The 16,899-nt window shown below is 40.8% G+C and overlaps 1 protein-coding gene across 3 annotated transcripts in view; it reads right to left on the reverse strand.

Annotated features, from left to right (window-relative positions):
* The window catches only part of LOC126188292 (juvenile hormone esterase-like), a 546,097-nt gene that overhangs the window by 159,795 nt on the left and 369,403 nt on the right, over positions 1–16,899 (reverse strand). For all 3 annotated transcript variants that reach the window (XM_049929880.1, XM_049929879.1, XM_049929878.1), the window contains exon 8: positions 4,555–4,757. In XM_049929880.1, the coding sequence (XP_049785837.1) occupies positions 4,555–4,757 (203 nt within the window). The remainder of the gene's footprint in view (positions 1–4,554; positions 4,758–16,899) is intronic.

The following is a 16,899-nucleotide window of genomic DNA, read 5'->3' on the forward strand; positions in this document are numbered from 1 at the left end:
GCAAGGAACAGTTCATGTCAATATAGTCAAAATGCAGTAGAGACAGATTTTAAATTAAATGACTTAGTGAGAGCCTCTTATCCGAGCTCAAATCTGAAATAACAAAATATGAAGGCCCTTACAAACTAAAGGGAATACCATGCCCAATAGTAGTATTTCTTGTAGACCCACTGAATGGAAAAGAAAGAGACCTTGACAATGTTCACACAGTTGACACAGTAAAGAAGGAGTGCAAGGGAATTCACTAGAAGTATGAGTTCAGGCCTCTGAAACATAATTTAAGCAGCAGGAGTGAGTCGATATATAAATTAGGGAAATGATTGGGTGTACGGGTCAACCAATAGGGATGGATGATCCACAGTAAAAATACAGTGTAAAGAATATGTATTGCGACACTATCCCTGTCACAAGTTGGCCTCCTGTGGAAGGTATTATATGGTCAGTGCCTATAGAGTTAGGATGCCAACAATTCATTTGACTGAATCCCAATCTGTGAGGGTTAAATGCATTTTATGAATTTTAGTAGTTCACCTGTAAGTACAAGTACTACATGAATGATATTAAGGAATGTGTCTGAGTTTTGTGCACGCTAGTAATAATGCCAGAAGAGGAAAATAGACAGTAGGGCAACGTTTAGCTGCTGCTCGTCAGAAGTATGAAACTCCATGCATTCAAAATTGGAAAGGAAGTGAAGCCAACTGACAGCATAAGATTGTGTACCAAAATGCATGATAAGTGGTACTGCTTGAGGGCAAACTAAGAGGAATCTCTCTCTGTACAAGTGTACAGTTTTATGTGACTTAGTGGTCAAGTAGCATATAGTATATTTCTAAAGAAATTTGATACTGGTGATATCTATAATTTTTGATTTGTGTTTGGGAACCATCATGGTTTGGTTATTAAATACTTTTGTAGCAGCAGTTAGTCTAATATGAATTAAGTAAGAGGACCAACATGTTAGCCTTCTTACTTGGAAAGAGCATGAATGCCAAATAAGTGGTGCTAATAGCTTATGATGTCTTCAGTAACAGCAGACATGGAGCTACAAGCTTATAATAACATGTAAATGTTATATAGACTACCTAAATATGGTGGTATGTTATTTAAACTGAAAAAAACCTCAAGCTCATGCTGTTGAGGATATAAACAGAAAGAAATAGTAGAGATCACAATACAACGGCGCATAAGTTTGTAGTATTTTTCCATAAGTTTAATAAACACAATAGGTACACATAACACAGACTTCAGTCATCAATAACATATTCTCCATCACTACTTATGACAGTCTGCCAGAACTGGGGTAACTGTTTGATTCTGTGACTGTAGAAATCACATGGTTTTGAGTAAAAGAACTTATCGAGCCATGTCTAGAGTGCAGTTTCAAGCAAAATGAAGTTGCCTGAAGATTGTTTGATAGAGAGTGGAAAAGTGAAAATCTGAGGGCACAAGATCAGTTGAATAAGATGGGTGTGAAATGAGTTCCCAAAACAACTCCAGTATAGTGTTTTTTGTCAGTCTAGCAGAAGGTGGGTGAGCATTAACATGAAGTAGCACCACTTTACACAGTCTTCCTGATTGTTGTTCTCAGATTACATCTGCAAGACATTTCAGTTGTTGACCATAAATGTCAGCGTTGATGGTTACATCTTGGGGAAACAATTTGTAGAACCCCACACCATTGCTGCTCCACCAGATGCCTAACATTATCTTTTGATGATGTGCAAAGGTCTTTGTATGGCAGTTGATGCTTTGTTTGTGCTCATCCATTCCTTTTCCTTATGTTAAGATAAAGACATCATTTTTCATCACCAGTAATGATACAGGAAAGCAAAGCTTGATGTTGTCCATCAACCAGATGATGCCAAACAAGCAGAGATGCCCATATGGCCCTTTTTGTGGTTTTGGTTTAGAACATGTGGTACCCACACACCTTGCCAGTGCAGTCAAATCTATCTGTAGGTAGTGTCATTCAAGAGATCAAATACCTTCTTCATGTAGTCCAAGCATGAAATAAGGACTATATCATTGCCCTTATGATGGGAGAAACACTGATTCCTCATTCTCCCACAGTTTTCTAAGTGCTTCTACTTGTGTCTGGAAGATTTTGGATCTAAGCATTTGTGACTTGGTGACCACCCCAGAAATTTCATGGTGAACGTCTTCTGGTGGAAATGAAGCTGCAATATATGCTATGGGGCTGTTATAATCTGATTTGGAAGCATTTTTGAACTGAACACAAAATTTAATCCTTTAGTGCATTCTTATCCCCTTATCCAGATGTTTGTCAGTGAGAATAATTGCTGTACTGTGTCCTGCTTCTTGTCTTGGCTTTTTGTGCAAGTGATTTAATTGTGATTTCTTGCACATAAAGATTAGAGCTGCATGGATTCTGTGTAAGACCATATCATATTGTCAACATTTGCCCAAGACTCTACAGAGTATGCAGTCACCATGTAAAGATGGAAATAAAGAAGTCTTATTAAAGTGATATGTAGAATCTGTCAGATGTCACAAATTCTCTCTTGCACTAGTACTTGATTTATCAATCTGAGCATCCATTACTCTGGAATACTATTTGAGGGTGTTGTATGAGAGCTTTCAAGCTCCAGAGCCTTTAGCACAGAATGTCTTTGTGACAGATGGTGATCAACTCAGGTGTGAAGACAGAGGTCAGAGTGTTGCATTTTCTACACACACTGTGACCCAGGGATATGTCTATCCTTCTTTTAACCAACATACCCAGGACAGGTATCTGGGCAGCTTTTTCAGCTTCCATTATGAATTTTATATTATGACAGATAGATTTGAAAGGTTCTAGTAGCTTGTCATGAATTTTTTCCATATGGACATACCGTAAATGTGTCACTCACATATTGATAGAAACAGGTCAGTTTGACTTTGGCAGATTTTAATGCACTGACACCTCACAGTATTCCACAACAGGCAGAACTGAATTAGCCACCATCATGCTGTCAGTTTGTTCACAATATTTGCTGTCAAACATGAGATAAGTTGATTTGAAATGTGACTAATCTCCAGAAAGACTGACAGACTTCTATGGAAATATGGCATGTAGTGTACTTTGCACCTCTGAACAAAGATGAAAACAGTCTTTGTAATGTTAAAGATGATCTACATCCTGAAAAGCTAGGTTTGTACTGCAATCCATGTGATTGTGGCAAGACTTACATAGGACAGGAAATTAAAACAGCCAAGGAGAGGTGCAAGAATATGAACAACACACCCAACTAAAACAGCCAAGCAAATCAGCTTTTGCCAAGGCCTGACTTGAATATAATCATGAAATAAAATATAATGGTGCTGGTATTGTGGAACAAACATCAAGTTTTTGGGACAGCATAATTTCAGTCTATCAAACAAAAATGTCAGAAAAACTGATTAACCAGGTTGGCAGTTCCACTTTAAACAAAAGTGTTGTTACATACCAGTACCTCTCTGGAAGAGTGATGTATAACCTTATGTGTACTGCTGATGAGTCATAATCACAAACTATAAGTGGTATAAAACTTTAATATTTGGAAGAGCGACAAGGTTTTGCAGTTTTATTATGCATTTTTGCCTGTGGCCAGTGGCCATGTCTTAGTACACTGAGGGACACTATGTATCTTCAGGTGGGCATATGATCACAGTAATTCCACAAGATCAGGTAGCTGTGGTGGTGTCTCTGCATGCTCCGTGCATGGCCATTCCATATTGGAGTAGTATACAAGTAAAGAGGAATGGCCTCAGCATAACACTGCTGGAGTGATCCACAAACAAGCCCTAGAAGACTATACAATTTTGATCCATGTCAATCTTATGTCAGATTTGAACAAGATTAGATTTGTTTCCTGTGTTAAAAGAGTCTTGTACTGAAGAATTTACTGTATAATTATAGAAGAATATATGGAGATTGTTGTTGAAGAAATTCTTCATATTCATAAATGAGAATTCAGTGCTTTTTTGGGGGGGCATTGGGAGTCAAACTTGGCTATAAATAATGGTACAACACCAACAGTACTTCACAATCTGGTTGGAGTGCGGTAGCAAGTATGCATAACAATACTGATCACAGGACCTGAAGAAAACATCTGACTTGGCTGTCAAAATATTGTGCACAAAATGGAATTAACAACTCGCCGGCACACCCAAAAGCATACTATTAACCTGTCATGCTGAGAAAGCCTAAGAGATCAATTAATAAGTATTCTTCATTATTTGTAGCCAGTTTTGGTTTAATCAAATTATCTTCAGTTATCTGTTAAAAGGGCAGCACGGTCTTTGGCCCAAAAATGATTCTAGATAATAAGGAGTTACTATTTGGACTGTTTTAATACTGGCAACATTAAAAATTATGTAAATATCTAAATTATTACATGATTTGTGGTGTTTGTTGGTTAGATACAAATCATATGGCATACTTGTATCTCTGCTGTCTATTTGTAATAACTAATCGTAATCAAAGTTGGAAGTATTTGGAAGAAACAGATATTTTATTTAAAGAAAACATATTTCTTATATTTGTCACTTTGTTTCAAGCTGTTGGGTACTTACATCTATAAATCTTGTAGAATCATTTAGACTAAGTGGCTGACTTGGAAAGAATTGAGAACTTATGGAGCGGTAGACATCATTTAGTTGTTTCTCCCTGTTAGTTATTTCTAGAGGTATGCTCCTGTTGAGTTCAAGAAGCTGAGGCATCAGTTCATCAATACGTGTGTTCAAGTCTTCTAGGAGCTGTGCACTATTTAAAATAGCTGCCAACAGAAGAAGTAAATATGTTATGTTGAATTTTATGTTAGCAACATTTTGTACAATATTATTATTCAAAAATGTTAAAACAGTTCTCTAATATAATAAGATGAAATATACAAATTAATAACCTGCAACTAAGACAATTTGCGATGTTATGCCATTCTAGAGGTGTACTTTTGTGAAATTTCCTTAGTTAATTACTTTATTGAAAGAGAACATTTTAGAACCTATTGGAGACACTTTAGCAGTACACCCAAATAAAAACTTTCAGATTACTGAATTGTTGGCACATGCATAATTTGAGGGTGGAGTGTGAATCTCCACTCTTCAACTATTTGAGTTTGATAAAATTGTTATATTGTTATAAAAGAAAGTGACTGGTCACAGATATCGATGTAGTCAGCAAGTTATTGTTATTGTTAGAGTGAAGGGCTTCTATGGATGCAGCCATTATGGCACAATGTGGATGAATTTGTAGTCAGTATAAGAACATTAATCAAAAAGAACAATAAAAATAATGAACAAATAAGAATGCTACAAAATGCAAGTACACAAAGGAATCTGAAATAGTCAAAGGAATCTAAATTAGAAGAACTGGTTAGCTGCTCAGCTTTAAGACCTAGGTAAGTGTTTCTTTCCAACAATCTGACAAAAAATACACGAACAACATTTAAAAAATGTTTAACAGTATGCATGTCATCACCTAAAATAGAGACCAAATCCTGCTTTTGGGCTGTCTTCCCACTGATAATTTATTTGAACTCTTCCAAATGTGGCATGCAGTTAGTTGTATGCCACAATTATTGCACACTAGTTGATCGTACCAACAGAGGAGAAAGCCTTGCATCTAAGGGCAGCCCACATACAAGCTAACAGAACCTTCTAATGTGGCAGTGTTGGATGACACACACAGAAGCATAAGATACCTCACTAACTGTAGATCAAAACACTAATGTCACGCTGAACATTAACCACAGGTTATGATCACCGATGTATTGTACAGAACTTACTCAATGTGAAAACTGTTTAACTTTGTTTATTCATGCATTTATAGCTATTTTGACTTTAATTAGATAGCTTTAAATCTGACAGCCAGCATAATTAGGTAAATATTTGATTATAAAATATTCCTGGTATTGCCAAAAAGCAAACATTTCCAGTATTGAAGCATAGTAGGTAAAGTCATAACACATGTGATGTAATGATTTAAAAAGTATATTAGTGTCACACAGCTTACTGTAATTTGGTAGATAACAAGAGTATGTCAAGTAAAACACTATAAACAGTTTTAGCATAATGTAATTTACTGCATTTTTACTTATTGTTTTTTAAACTTACTGTCACAATATGTGCCTCATGACATGATACTGCTTATGTTAAAAGTTAGTATCTGTAAACCTTTAAAGACCGAAGTAATTTCAGAAAAAAACATGTCTGTAATAACAGCCTGAGATGCAAACCATTATCAAGATTATATTTAAGGGACATGATAGAGACTTTGCCAGCACAGCCTAGAACCAGTATTTGTAATGCACACACAGTATCAGTTTAATTTATCAATTTTGTTGATACATTAAAAAGTTTTAACAAGAATTGTGTCACCTTCTTCTTCCAGTACACCCTACTTAGATATGTCAACATCATCTGATACACATGAACGAGTGAACTGCAGGCACTAGTCCTGAAAGTGGATAGTTATTATGAAAAAGCAGATGTCCATCTTCCATCAAAGTAGCATTTTAGCCATTAAGTTAAGTAAGTTGCAGGAGACATTTTACATCCTCATTTGCTGATAGTGGATGGAAGATTCTATGCTATGGCTTTACCAAAGACAGCTCATTCTGTAGTAAACACTTGAGTGCAAGTCATTGACCATTTCACACCGAACAATCTCTGTGAGTGCCAGAGAGCATATTGTGTGGTCAGTGGTGGAGAAGAGACCTGTATCCATGTTATGGTACTTGGTTCAAAAGGAATAAAACTTCTCTGAGGTTCTCTAGAATTCTAATGGAGAAATATGTCTTGCCCGAGTTCCATAGTAAATGACGCATTAAAGTTTTTGTAAAGCAGGAATGTTTGGAAAAGCTGTATCATGAAGCTGTTGAAAGCCTTATTGTCAAGATCTTCAATGTATTATGTACATTATATATATATATATATATATATATATATATATATATATATATAAAAACAAAGATGATGTGACTCACCGAATGAAAGTGCTGGCAGGTCGACAGACACACAAACGAACACAAACATACACACAAAATTCAAGCTTTCGCAACAAACTGTTGCCTCATCAGGAAAGAGGGAAGGAGAGGGAAAGACGAAAGGATGTGGGTTTTAAGGGAGAGGGTAAGGAGTCATTCCAGTCCCGGGAGCGGAAAGACTTACCTTATGGGGAAAAAAGGACGGGTATACACACACACACATATCCATCCACACATATACAGACACAAGCTTGTAGGACCGTTCACCACCAGTGCTCTCGCCCACATTTTTTCTTTGGAAGGCCTCCCCTCTACTCTTGTTACTGATAATGGTCCGCAATTTGCCTCTTCCGACTTTGCGGATTTTTGTGCTCGTTACGGTGTTACGCATGTCACGGTCCCGCCGTTCCATCCACAATCCAACAGTGAGGCTGAACGACTGGTCCGCACATTTAAGGCTCAGATGCAGAAACTTCTGACTTCTTCTGCTGCTGATGATGCGCTTCTCCAGTTCCTGGCGTCTTACCGTTTCACCCTCATGGGCGATCACAGCCCGGCTGAGCTCTTACATGGCCGACAGCCCCGCACGCTACTTCATCTTCTGCGGCCTCCCACCTCACGGCTGCGGGTGCCTTCACTTGGCCGGTTCACCGCCGACGACCTCATCTGGGTACGGGGATATGGCAGGTGGCCAAAATGGAGCCTTGGCCGCATCTTAAGACACCGTGGCAGATGCCTGTATGAAATCCAGATGGACACGGGTGTTGCAGTGCGTCATTTGGACCAGCTTCGGCCTTGGGTGCCAGCAACGCCTGTTCCGAATGCCGCCACACCACCTTTGGCTCTACCTGATGCTCGGGATCTTGGCATCTCTCAATGCTCACAACGCAGCCCTCTCTCCGTCACCGCGATGCCAGCACCAGAACAGACGCCACCAGGGGACGTGCCCATGCAGGAACCAGAGGACCATCCTCTGTCAGAGTACATCTACTCGCCTCCTCCTCCAACGGACGCCGACACATCGTCCATGTCTCCTGTCATATCAACTGGACTTGCCACAACAGGCAGATTGGTGCATGGGGCCCCAGCAGATTCGACCCCTACGTCTCCTGTCATCTTGACCCGTTATCATCGGGGACACTTCCGTCCGTACAGGAAGCCTCCTCCTCGAGACTTTACGGCGAGTCAAACAACGCCTATGGACGTTAGCCATCTCCAGGACACCTCCATCAAGGCCAGTGCAACAATTTCAAAGGGGGGAAAATTGTTGTGACTCGCCGATTATTCAAAGTGCCGCCGCACAATTACGCACATCCTCTACGTGCGGCGCTGTCTGCCAGCCATGCAGCAGCTGCGCCACCTAAGCGGCCAGCCGAGCAGCGGACGCTAGACTGAGACTCAGTGTTTAATCGAATGCCGACTTCTACACAGGTCAACTTACTCAGTGACTTATATGTGTTGTTGTGCTGTCCGAAATATGTGTTAAATTTGAAGATTTAACACACAACCTAATGTTCGAAAATCAAAATGGATTCCTAAAAGGTAAATCAACTAGCACTGCAGCTGCTCAACTAATTGAAGAGGTGTTAGGGGGCATCGAAAGCAAGGAACATGTGGTAGGTGTATACATAGACCTGGAAAAAGCATTTGATTGTGTGAATGTTGACATCCTATTAGACAAGTGATGGAACATGGGCAATAGAGGCGCTGCTTATGACCTAATAAAGTGTTATATGAGCAATAGAAAACAGTTTGCTCTACTTAAAACGGAAAGTGATGTCTACAAATCAGAGATCACTTGCATAAAATATGGCATGCCCCAGGGCTCGGTGTTGGGGCCCCTTCTGTTCTTGATCTATGTAAATGATATTAAATCCTGTACTATAAATTCCAAAATTGTTCTGTATGCTGATGACACGTCCATTGTGTGTAAAAAGGAGTCATGTAATGAACTAGAGGTCGAGTGTAATAATGTGACAAAAGAAATTGTTCAGTTTTTTAATGAAAGCCACTTAAATGTAAGCACCAGTAAAACATGTTTGATGGAGTTTAACAAAAGGAGTTTGAATAATGAAATTAAATTATACATTGGCAACGAATTGGTAAAGAAAGAGTCTAGTGTAAAATTCCTTGGCGTAATAATCCAAAAGCAACCTGAAATGGGACACACATATTGACTCCCTAGCAACTAAGTTGTCAAAAAATATATTTGCAATCAGTATTATTAGCAAGTTCTGTAAAGATACTGTAGTCCTAAAGACTGCATACCATGCTCTTTTCCATGCTCACTTGAACTACGGTATTGAAATTTGGGGGCAACAACCAAAGCTAATCTAGATAAGCTACTCATTCTTCAACAAAGGGGTGTGAGAATAATCTGTGGAGCAAAATATAGGGAACCTTGTCACAACTTGTTTCCAAAAACAGAGGTGTTAACTGTTATAAACACACACATTCTAAAAGCCATATTACTTGTGAAAAGACTGCACCCAAACACTTATTCAGATTCCACCAGTACAATACTAGAAATAAAGAAAGATTTTACATTGGCAGCCACAGAACAGCACTTTATGAAAAGGGGCCTCAGTATGCAGGTATAAAATTAGCTAATGCACTGCCTAGTGCAGTCATGACTCTTCCTAAAACTAAACTGAAAGATCATCTTAAGAAATTTTTAGTAAAACACCCTTTCTACACATTAGAAGAGTACCATACTTATATGAAGAACAACAAATGCTTTGTGAAATTATGTGAAATCAATAAACATATTATTGTAATTTTGTTGTAAATTATTGACGTATTCAGAAGACTGTGTCTTGTGTATTGTACAAATAACTTTATCTTTGTACATGTGCAGTGTACCATTTGATGTTGAATAAAGCTATTATTATTATTATTATTATTATTAATTACAAGATGTAGGTATTTCAAATTAGCGAAAAAAAATTATTTAGGCAAGATTTGTCCCAATATATCATGAACTGCAGGATGTTATCAACCACTTACACTACCGATTCTGCTATAAGTGCAATCTGTATGTGTGTCTCAACTGTCTAATAGAGTCATTCGGAAAACTTCAAAGCTGATTACCTCTGTAAGTTTCTGAAAAACATTAAGAACAACCTATTTCCCAGCACTTTTTAACCATGTTCCACATGCATGTTTCACTATGGAACAGGAAGCAGCTTCAGTCATTTTCATACTGTGCAGTAACAGAGCAACAATCAGAGCACAACAGTGCTGAGGTTGTGACTGTACATGATTTTTGAGATATAAATTGCACAGCTAAAGGGTAATTAAGAAAAACATTCATGGCTGTTAATACATTTCAATATCTTAAAGTTTCGTTTAACACAACTTAGTAACAATATATCTAATACATATGTAGGATCTACTTCCAAGAGCGTAATAACACCAGTGTACGTGTGCTATGGCTTCTGACCATTCACTGTGATTCTGTTTGTTTACATCAGGTTTATTCTTATGATGAACAGAGTATAGCATCCACTGAAGATATGATTGCAGCCAGCAACAGCCTACAGGTACTGTGGTAATATTGGTCAATTACAGGTTTATTTATTTATTTGTTTAGCACCCGTATTTTCACATTCATGATATTGGACTTGTCAAAATACAAAAAAAGTATAAAATATTACACATTTACATCATGTACAAAATCTTATCATTCGTGTCAACACATCCTTATTACAAAAACATTATTCTGCTTAATTAGATTATAAAATTATATAGTTACAGACAGATAAAATAAAATCTAGTGAAACACCTTGGTTGATTTTACTAAAACATTTAATACCAGAACTCAGGTGTAGAAACACATGGTGCAAAAGTTAAGTGCATAATTAGGTGCATACATGGATAAAAATAGTTTAGTTTCATCTAGGAATGGTTTGATAATTATGAATTTTTGTTTAGAGAGTTATGAAGCAGACCTACAGATTTGAGTAAAGTTCCTGGTATATATTAATGCTGTAGAAGCTGTTGTTTATTAGTACATTGCTTAGTTCTTTTTTGAGTATATTAATGTTTGGAATTTTTTTGATGCTATCTGGCAATGCGCTGTAAAGAATTTTTGGTTTGTAAACAGCACTGTCCTGATATATTGATTTTTTGTGCATACCCCTATGATAGCCATTCATATTACTTGTTTGATAATCGTGGATCTCACTATTCAAAGCTGAAACTTGATGGCTTTTAATTAAGCACATGCTTTCAAATGTAAATATGGATTGTATAAGGTCATGATTTTTATTTCCTTAAAGCTACCTCTCCATGATGCTCTGTAAGCAACATTACTTATTACAGCTTTCTTTGAAGCCTAAAAGACTGCTTTGCAAAAGATGTATTTTCCCAATATAGTATACCATGCTTCAGTAGACTATGAATGTATGCGCAATAAGTGCTTAACACTGTTTTGGTATTTGCAGCAATCTTTAAGCATTCTTGATATGTAAAAGTACTTGCTTAATTTTTTGTTAAGCATTTCTACATGTTTTTCCCATCTTAGATGCTCATCCACCTATAATCCTAAAATTTTTGTGTAATTCTCTTACTGAATTTGGTTATTTGATAATGTGAATTTTACATTGGTCCTATTTTCGTTCCTTATATGGTTGAAGTTCATCCATACAGTTTTCTTGTCATTAACAACTAGACAATTATCTTTAAACCATTTTCTGCCACTTCTGCTGTTTTGTCGATTTTTTGCTGCATCTCATAATCATCCTGCCCTTTTATAATGAAGCTGGTATCATCAGCAAATAGTATAGTATCAGGGGTTGAAAACTGTTGTGGTAGGTCATTAATAAAAATCAAGAATAACAATAGTCCCAATACCAAGCTCTGGGGCACCCCACAATTAACTCTTTTATATTCAGAATGGTACACATTTCCAGCCTAAGAAATTTGCACTCTTTGTTTCCTATCAGTTAAATATGGCTTGAACCACTCATAGGAAACACCACAGACACCATAACTGTATAGTTTTAACAGTAGTAGATTATGATTTATAAGATCAAACGCTTTTGAAAGGTCCTTGCCCTCAATAGCTTTGTAAAAAGTTGTGGCGCCGATGAGGTCGACACCAGAATTGATCTGAGTACTGTCTTTGAACTAAGCTAAAAATTATCTTTGTGCAGCGCCGCCATGTTAGTTCTGTGTAAGCCTTGCTTGTGTAAAGAGGTGAATAAATGAACTACTGTAAAATGGGAGTGTTGTTTGGTGAAACCGACCTGAACTTCCTCCTCACTGGTGACCCCGAGTTGTAACATCTTCCGTTTTCGCTGTTTTACTGTGTCCGCGGCCTCCGCTTTGGTTATTTTTGCGTGTATTACATCAACACAACATTCGAACAATGACTTTGACCCAATGCCTAACACCGGATTTTGTGATCAACATGCATCGTGTTGCGGGCGAAGTACAACCGCCAGGACTGCAACATGATGCTTCTCACTCAACGATTACACTGATTTCGCCGGACGTTTTCGAGCCTGCAATAATAAGTGAGGTTAGCAGTGTGCATGACTTCGGCCATCAAACGCCTTTGTTCCCTCCACATGTGCCCTCCCTCATCGACTGTGCAGTTACCCCTTACGGACCTCCGTGCAGTGTGGGACCAATGCCGATTTCTGCGAATGCTTGGTTGGACAACCCACCACTGCCAAGACAACGATTTGCTATGCTGCAATCCATGCTGTACCATGCAGATACCTGCAACCTGGCTGGAACTGCTTCGTTCACAGGTCAACCTCCTCAGCATCCGACCACGCCCACGCCCGCTTCGTATCAGAGCGCTTTGTGTGGAGAAATGTCAAGAAGGACTGCCAGCAATGGGCATGCTCCTGCGTCGCGTGCCAACACTGCAAAGTATGCAAGCACACTTCAGCCCCTCCTCCCCCTCGGCGCCTTTTAGATCCCTCCTGGGCGTTTCCAGCATATTCATATTGACATTGTCAAGGTTTCTCACGCCCCCCTATCTTGAACGTTCCCTCGCTCAAGGTGTTTGTGCCTGTTCCCCCGGACATAATCCATGACATCTCTATAATACCACACGATGATACGCTGTTCGTCGTGTGTTTCCCTTCATCCGGTGCTCATGACACAACCTCCGCCATTCCCTGCCACCTGGTGAAATGTGTTCTCCTCTCACCCGACGTCGACCTGGACATGCTTTGTTTGTTCACCACGCCCTCCGGAGACACATCGTCGTCATCACTCCATTGCACCCGCAAACCGCCGGCGCACCTGTCGCCGCATGATCAGCACGCCCAGTGCCAGAGAACTCGGTACGGGCCGGTATATGGAGGTTGGAGAGGAGCACGGACAATGTCATCTCAGAGCATGACATACTCACAATTGTCCAGAGATTTCGGGACATGAACCTTAGGGCAGGAATGGCTAGTGGGCGAAGGGATGTGTAGGTTGACGAAGTGGCGTCTGACGTGGTCCATAAACACTCAACATTTGCAGTGTCGGAACAGAAATTTTCGTTTTGATCTGTTAGGTAGTCTGAAATCTGCCTCCTATTCCTCTTGCTAAACAGATAAACCTTCCTCCCTTTTTTTATATTCCTATTTACTTCCATATTCAGGGATGCTGCAACGGCCTTATGATCACTGACTCCCTGTTCTGCATTTACAGAGTCGAAAAGTTTGGGTCTGTTTGCTATCAGTAGGTCTAAGATGTTATCTCCACGAGTCGGCTCTCTGTTTAATTGCTCGAGGTAATTTTCAGATAGTGCTCAATATAATGTCACTCGACGCTCTGTCCCTACCACCCGTCCTAAACATCTGAGTGTCCCAGTCTATATCTGGTAAATTGAAATCTCCACCTAAGACTATGACATGCTGAGAAAATTTATGTGAAATGTATTCCAGATTTTCTCTCCGTTGCTCTGCCACTAATGCTGCCCAGTCGGGAGGTCGGTAAAAGGAGCCAATTATTAACCTAGCTCGGTTGTTGAGTATAACCTCCACAGGAATTATTATTCACAAGCACTATCAAATGGCTCTGAGCACTATGGGACTTAACATCTGCACAAGCACTATCCACTCCTATTTCACTACAGGATAAACTACTACTAACAGCGACAAACACGCCACCACCGGTTGCATGCAATCTATCCTTTCTAAACACCGTCTGTGCTTTTGTAAGAATTTCGGCAGAATTTATCTCTGGCTTCAGCCAGCTTTCTGTATCTATAACGATTTCAGCTTCGGTGCTTTCTATCAGCGCTTGAAGTTCCGGTACTTTACCAACGCAGCTTCGACAGTTTACAATTACAATATCGACTGCTGCTTGGCCCCTGCATGTCCTGACTTTGCCCCACATTCTTTGAGGCTGTTGCCCTTTCTGTACTTGCCCGAGGCTATCTAACCTAAAAAACCGCCCATTCCACGCCACACAACCCATGCTACCCGTGTAGCCGCTTGCTGTGTGTAGTGGACTCCTGACCTATCCAGCAGAACCCAAAACCCCACCACCCTATGGCGGACGTCGAGGAATCTGCAGTCCAATAGTGTTAAGCTGGCGGACGTACTGGAACTAATGCACGCAGCTTTTTCACATGTCACTGCCGAATACTGGCGATATATAGAACGGCTCATCATAAAAGGAGAAAATGCAGCGACTGGTTGGCTTCTTGGATTCTGTTGTTGATTGGCTCGTTATCGACGTAGCAGATGACTTCCAGAACACAAATGTATATTTCGAATTCGGATAAGGTAGGAGCTAACTGATTACCAGGCGACTGACTGAAATTAAAGCCTTCAATGTCTTCAGTATTCAACAGTATGGTGAAATCCCTGAGGTATGCTTCTTTATCACACACAGCTCACTCAGAAAAATTACCCTATGTTTAAGTTAGAAATTTTCATCTCTGTTGTTTATAATCAGAATAAGGGCGGTTGCAATGGAGGGGGGGCTGTAGCCCCCCCCTTAATGGAGTACCATTAATACTGGATAAAATGACACCAGAAATCTGTGAATATACACTCCTGGAAATTGAAATAAGAACACCGTGAATTCATTGTCCCAGGAAGGGGAAACTTTATTGACACATTCCTGAGGTCAGATACATCACATGATCACACTGACAGAACCACAGGCACATAGACACAGGCAACAGAGCATGCACAATGTCGGCACTAGTACAGTGTATATCCACCTTTCGCAGCAATGCAGGCTGCTATTCTCCAATGGAGACGATCGTAGAGATGCTGGATGTAGTCCTGTGGAACGGCTTGCCATGCCATTTCCACCTGGTGCCTCAGTTGGACCAGCGTTCGTGCTGGACGTGCAGACCGCGTGAGACGACGCTTCATCCAGTCCCAAACATGCTCAATGGGGGACGGATCCGGAGATCTTGCTGGCCAGGGTAGTTGACTTACACCTTCTAGAGCACGTTGGGTGGCACGGGATACATGCGGACGTGCGTTGTCCTGTTGGAACAGCAAGTTCCCTTGCCAGTCTAGGAATGGTAGAACGATGGGTTCGATGACGGTTTGGATGTACCGTGCACTATTCAGTGTCCCCTCGACGATCACCAGTGGTGTACGGCCAGTGTAGGAGATCGCTCCCCACACCATGATGCCGGGTGTTGGCCCTGTGTGCCTCGGTCGTATGCAGTCCTGATTGTGGCGCTCACCTGCACGGCGCCAAACACGCATACAACCATCATTGGCACCAAGGCAGAAGTGACTCTCATCGCTGAAGACGACACGTCTCCATTCGTCCCTCCATTCACGCCTGTCGCGACACCACTGGCGGCGGGCTGCACGATGTTGGGGCGTGAGCGGAAGACGGCCTAACGGTGTGCGGGACCGTAGCCCAGCTTCATGGAGACGGTTGCGAATGGTCCTCGCCGATACCCCAGGAGCAACAGTGTCCCTAATTTGCTGGGAAGTGGCGGTGCGGTCCCCTACGGCACTGCGTAGGATCCTACGGTCTTGGCGTGCATCCGTGCGTCGCTGCGGTCCGGTCCCAGGTCGACGGGCACGTGCACCTTCCGCCGACCACTGGCGACAACATCGATGTACTGTGGAGACCTCACGCCCCACGTGTTGAGCAATTCGGCGGTACGTCCACCCGGCCTCCCGCATGCCCACTATACGCCCTCGCTCAAAGTCCGTCAACTGCACATACGGTTCACGTCCACGCTGTCGCGGCATGCTACCAGTGTTAAAGACTGCGATGGAGCTCCGTATGCCACGGCAACTGGCTGACACTGACGGCGGCGGTGCACAAATGCTGCGCAGCTAGCGCCATTCGACGGCCAACACCGCGGTTCCTGGTGTGTCCGCTGTGCCGTGCGTGTGATCATTGCTTGTACAGCCCTCTCGCAGTGTCCGGAGCAAGTATGGTGGGTCTGACACACCGGTGTCAATGTGTTCTTTTTTCCATTTCCAGGAGCGTACTACTTCAGCAGATTCAATCTTTTTTTTATAATTATGTAGTAATATTGGTTGCAATGTATTTCAAACACATTTTAACATAATAACAATAGCGGCGAACAGCTTACTATCTAAACCAATATCATTTAACTTAAAATAGGCGTCTAATTATTTATTAAATAGGCGTCTTATTATTTATTAATGCACGCTGTATGTATATTAATGTACAACTTAACAATAATCAAGAAAGCTAAATATGCCGCGTATGTCTACCAACACTAAAATTTCTAACCCCAGCAAAAACTTCGAAATCGCCGGACATTTGGGTCAAATTGTATTATTTTCCCGGGCACATACATTTTGTAGAGGCGTTGCAACGCCAGCAGGCGCGCGCCACCTACTGACCAGTAGATATAGACTACACATGAGAATTACAGCAATTTGTGAAAGCGCATTATAGAGACGTTAATGTTGAAACGTAGTACTCGTTTGTAGAAAGGAATATGAACGTAAATGAAGTCCATTTT

This window comes from Schistocerca cancellata, chromosome 5, assembly GCF_023864275.1.
Source record: "Schistocerca cancellata isolate TAMUIC-IGC-003103 chromosome 5, iqSchCanc2.1, whole genome shotgun sequence".
NCBI classification, from domain to species: Eukaryota; Metazoa; Arthropoda; class Insecta; order Orthoptera; family Acrididae; genus Schistocerca; species Schistocerca cancellata.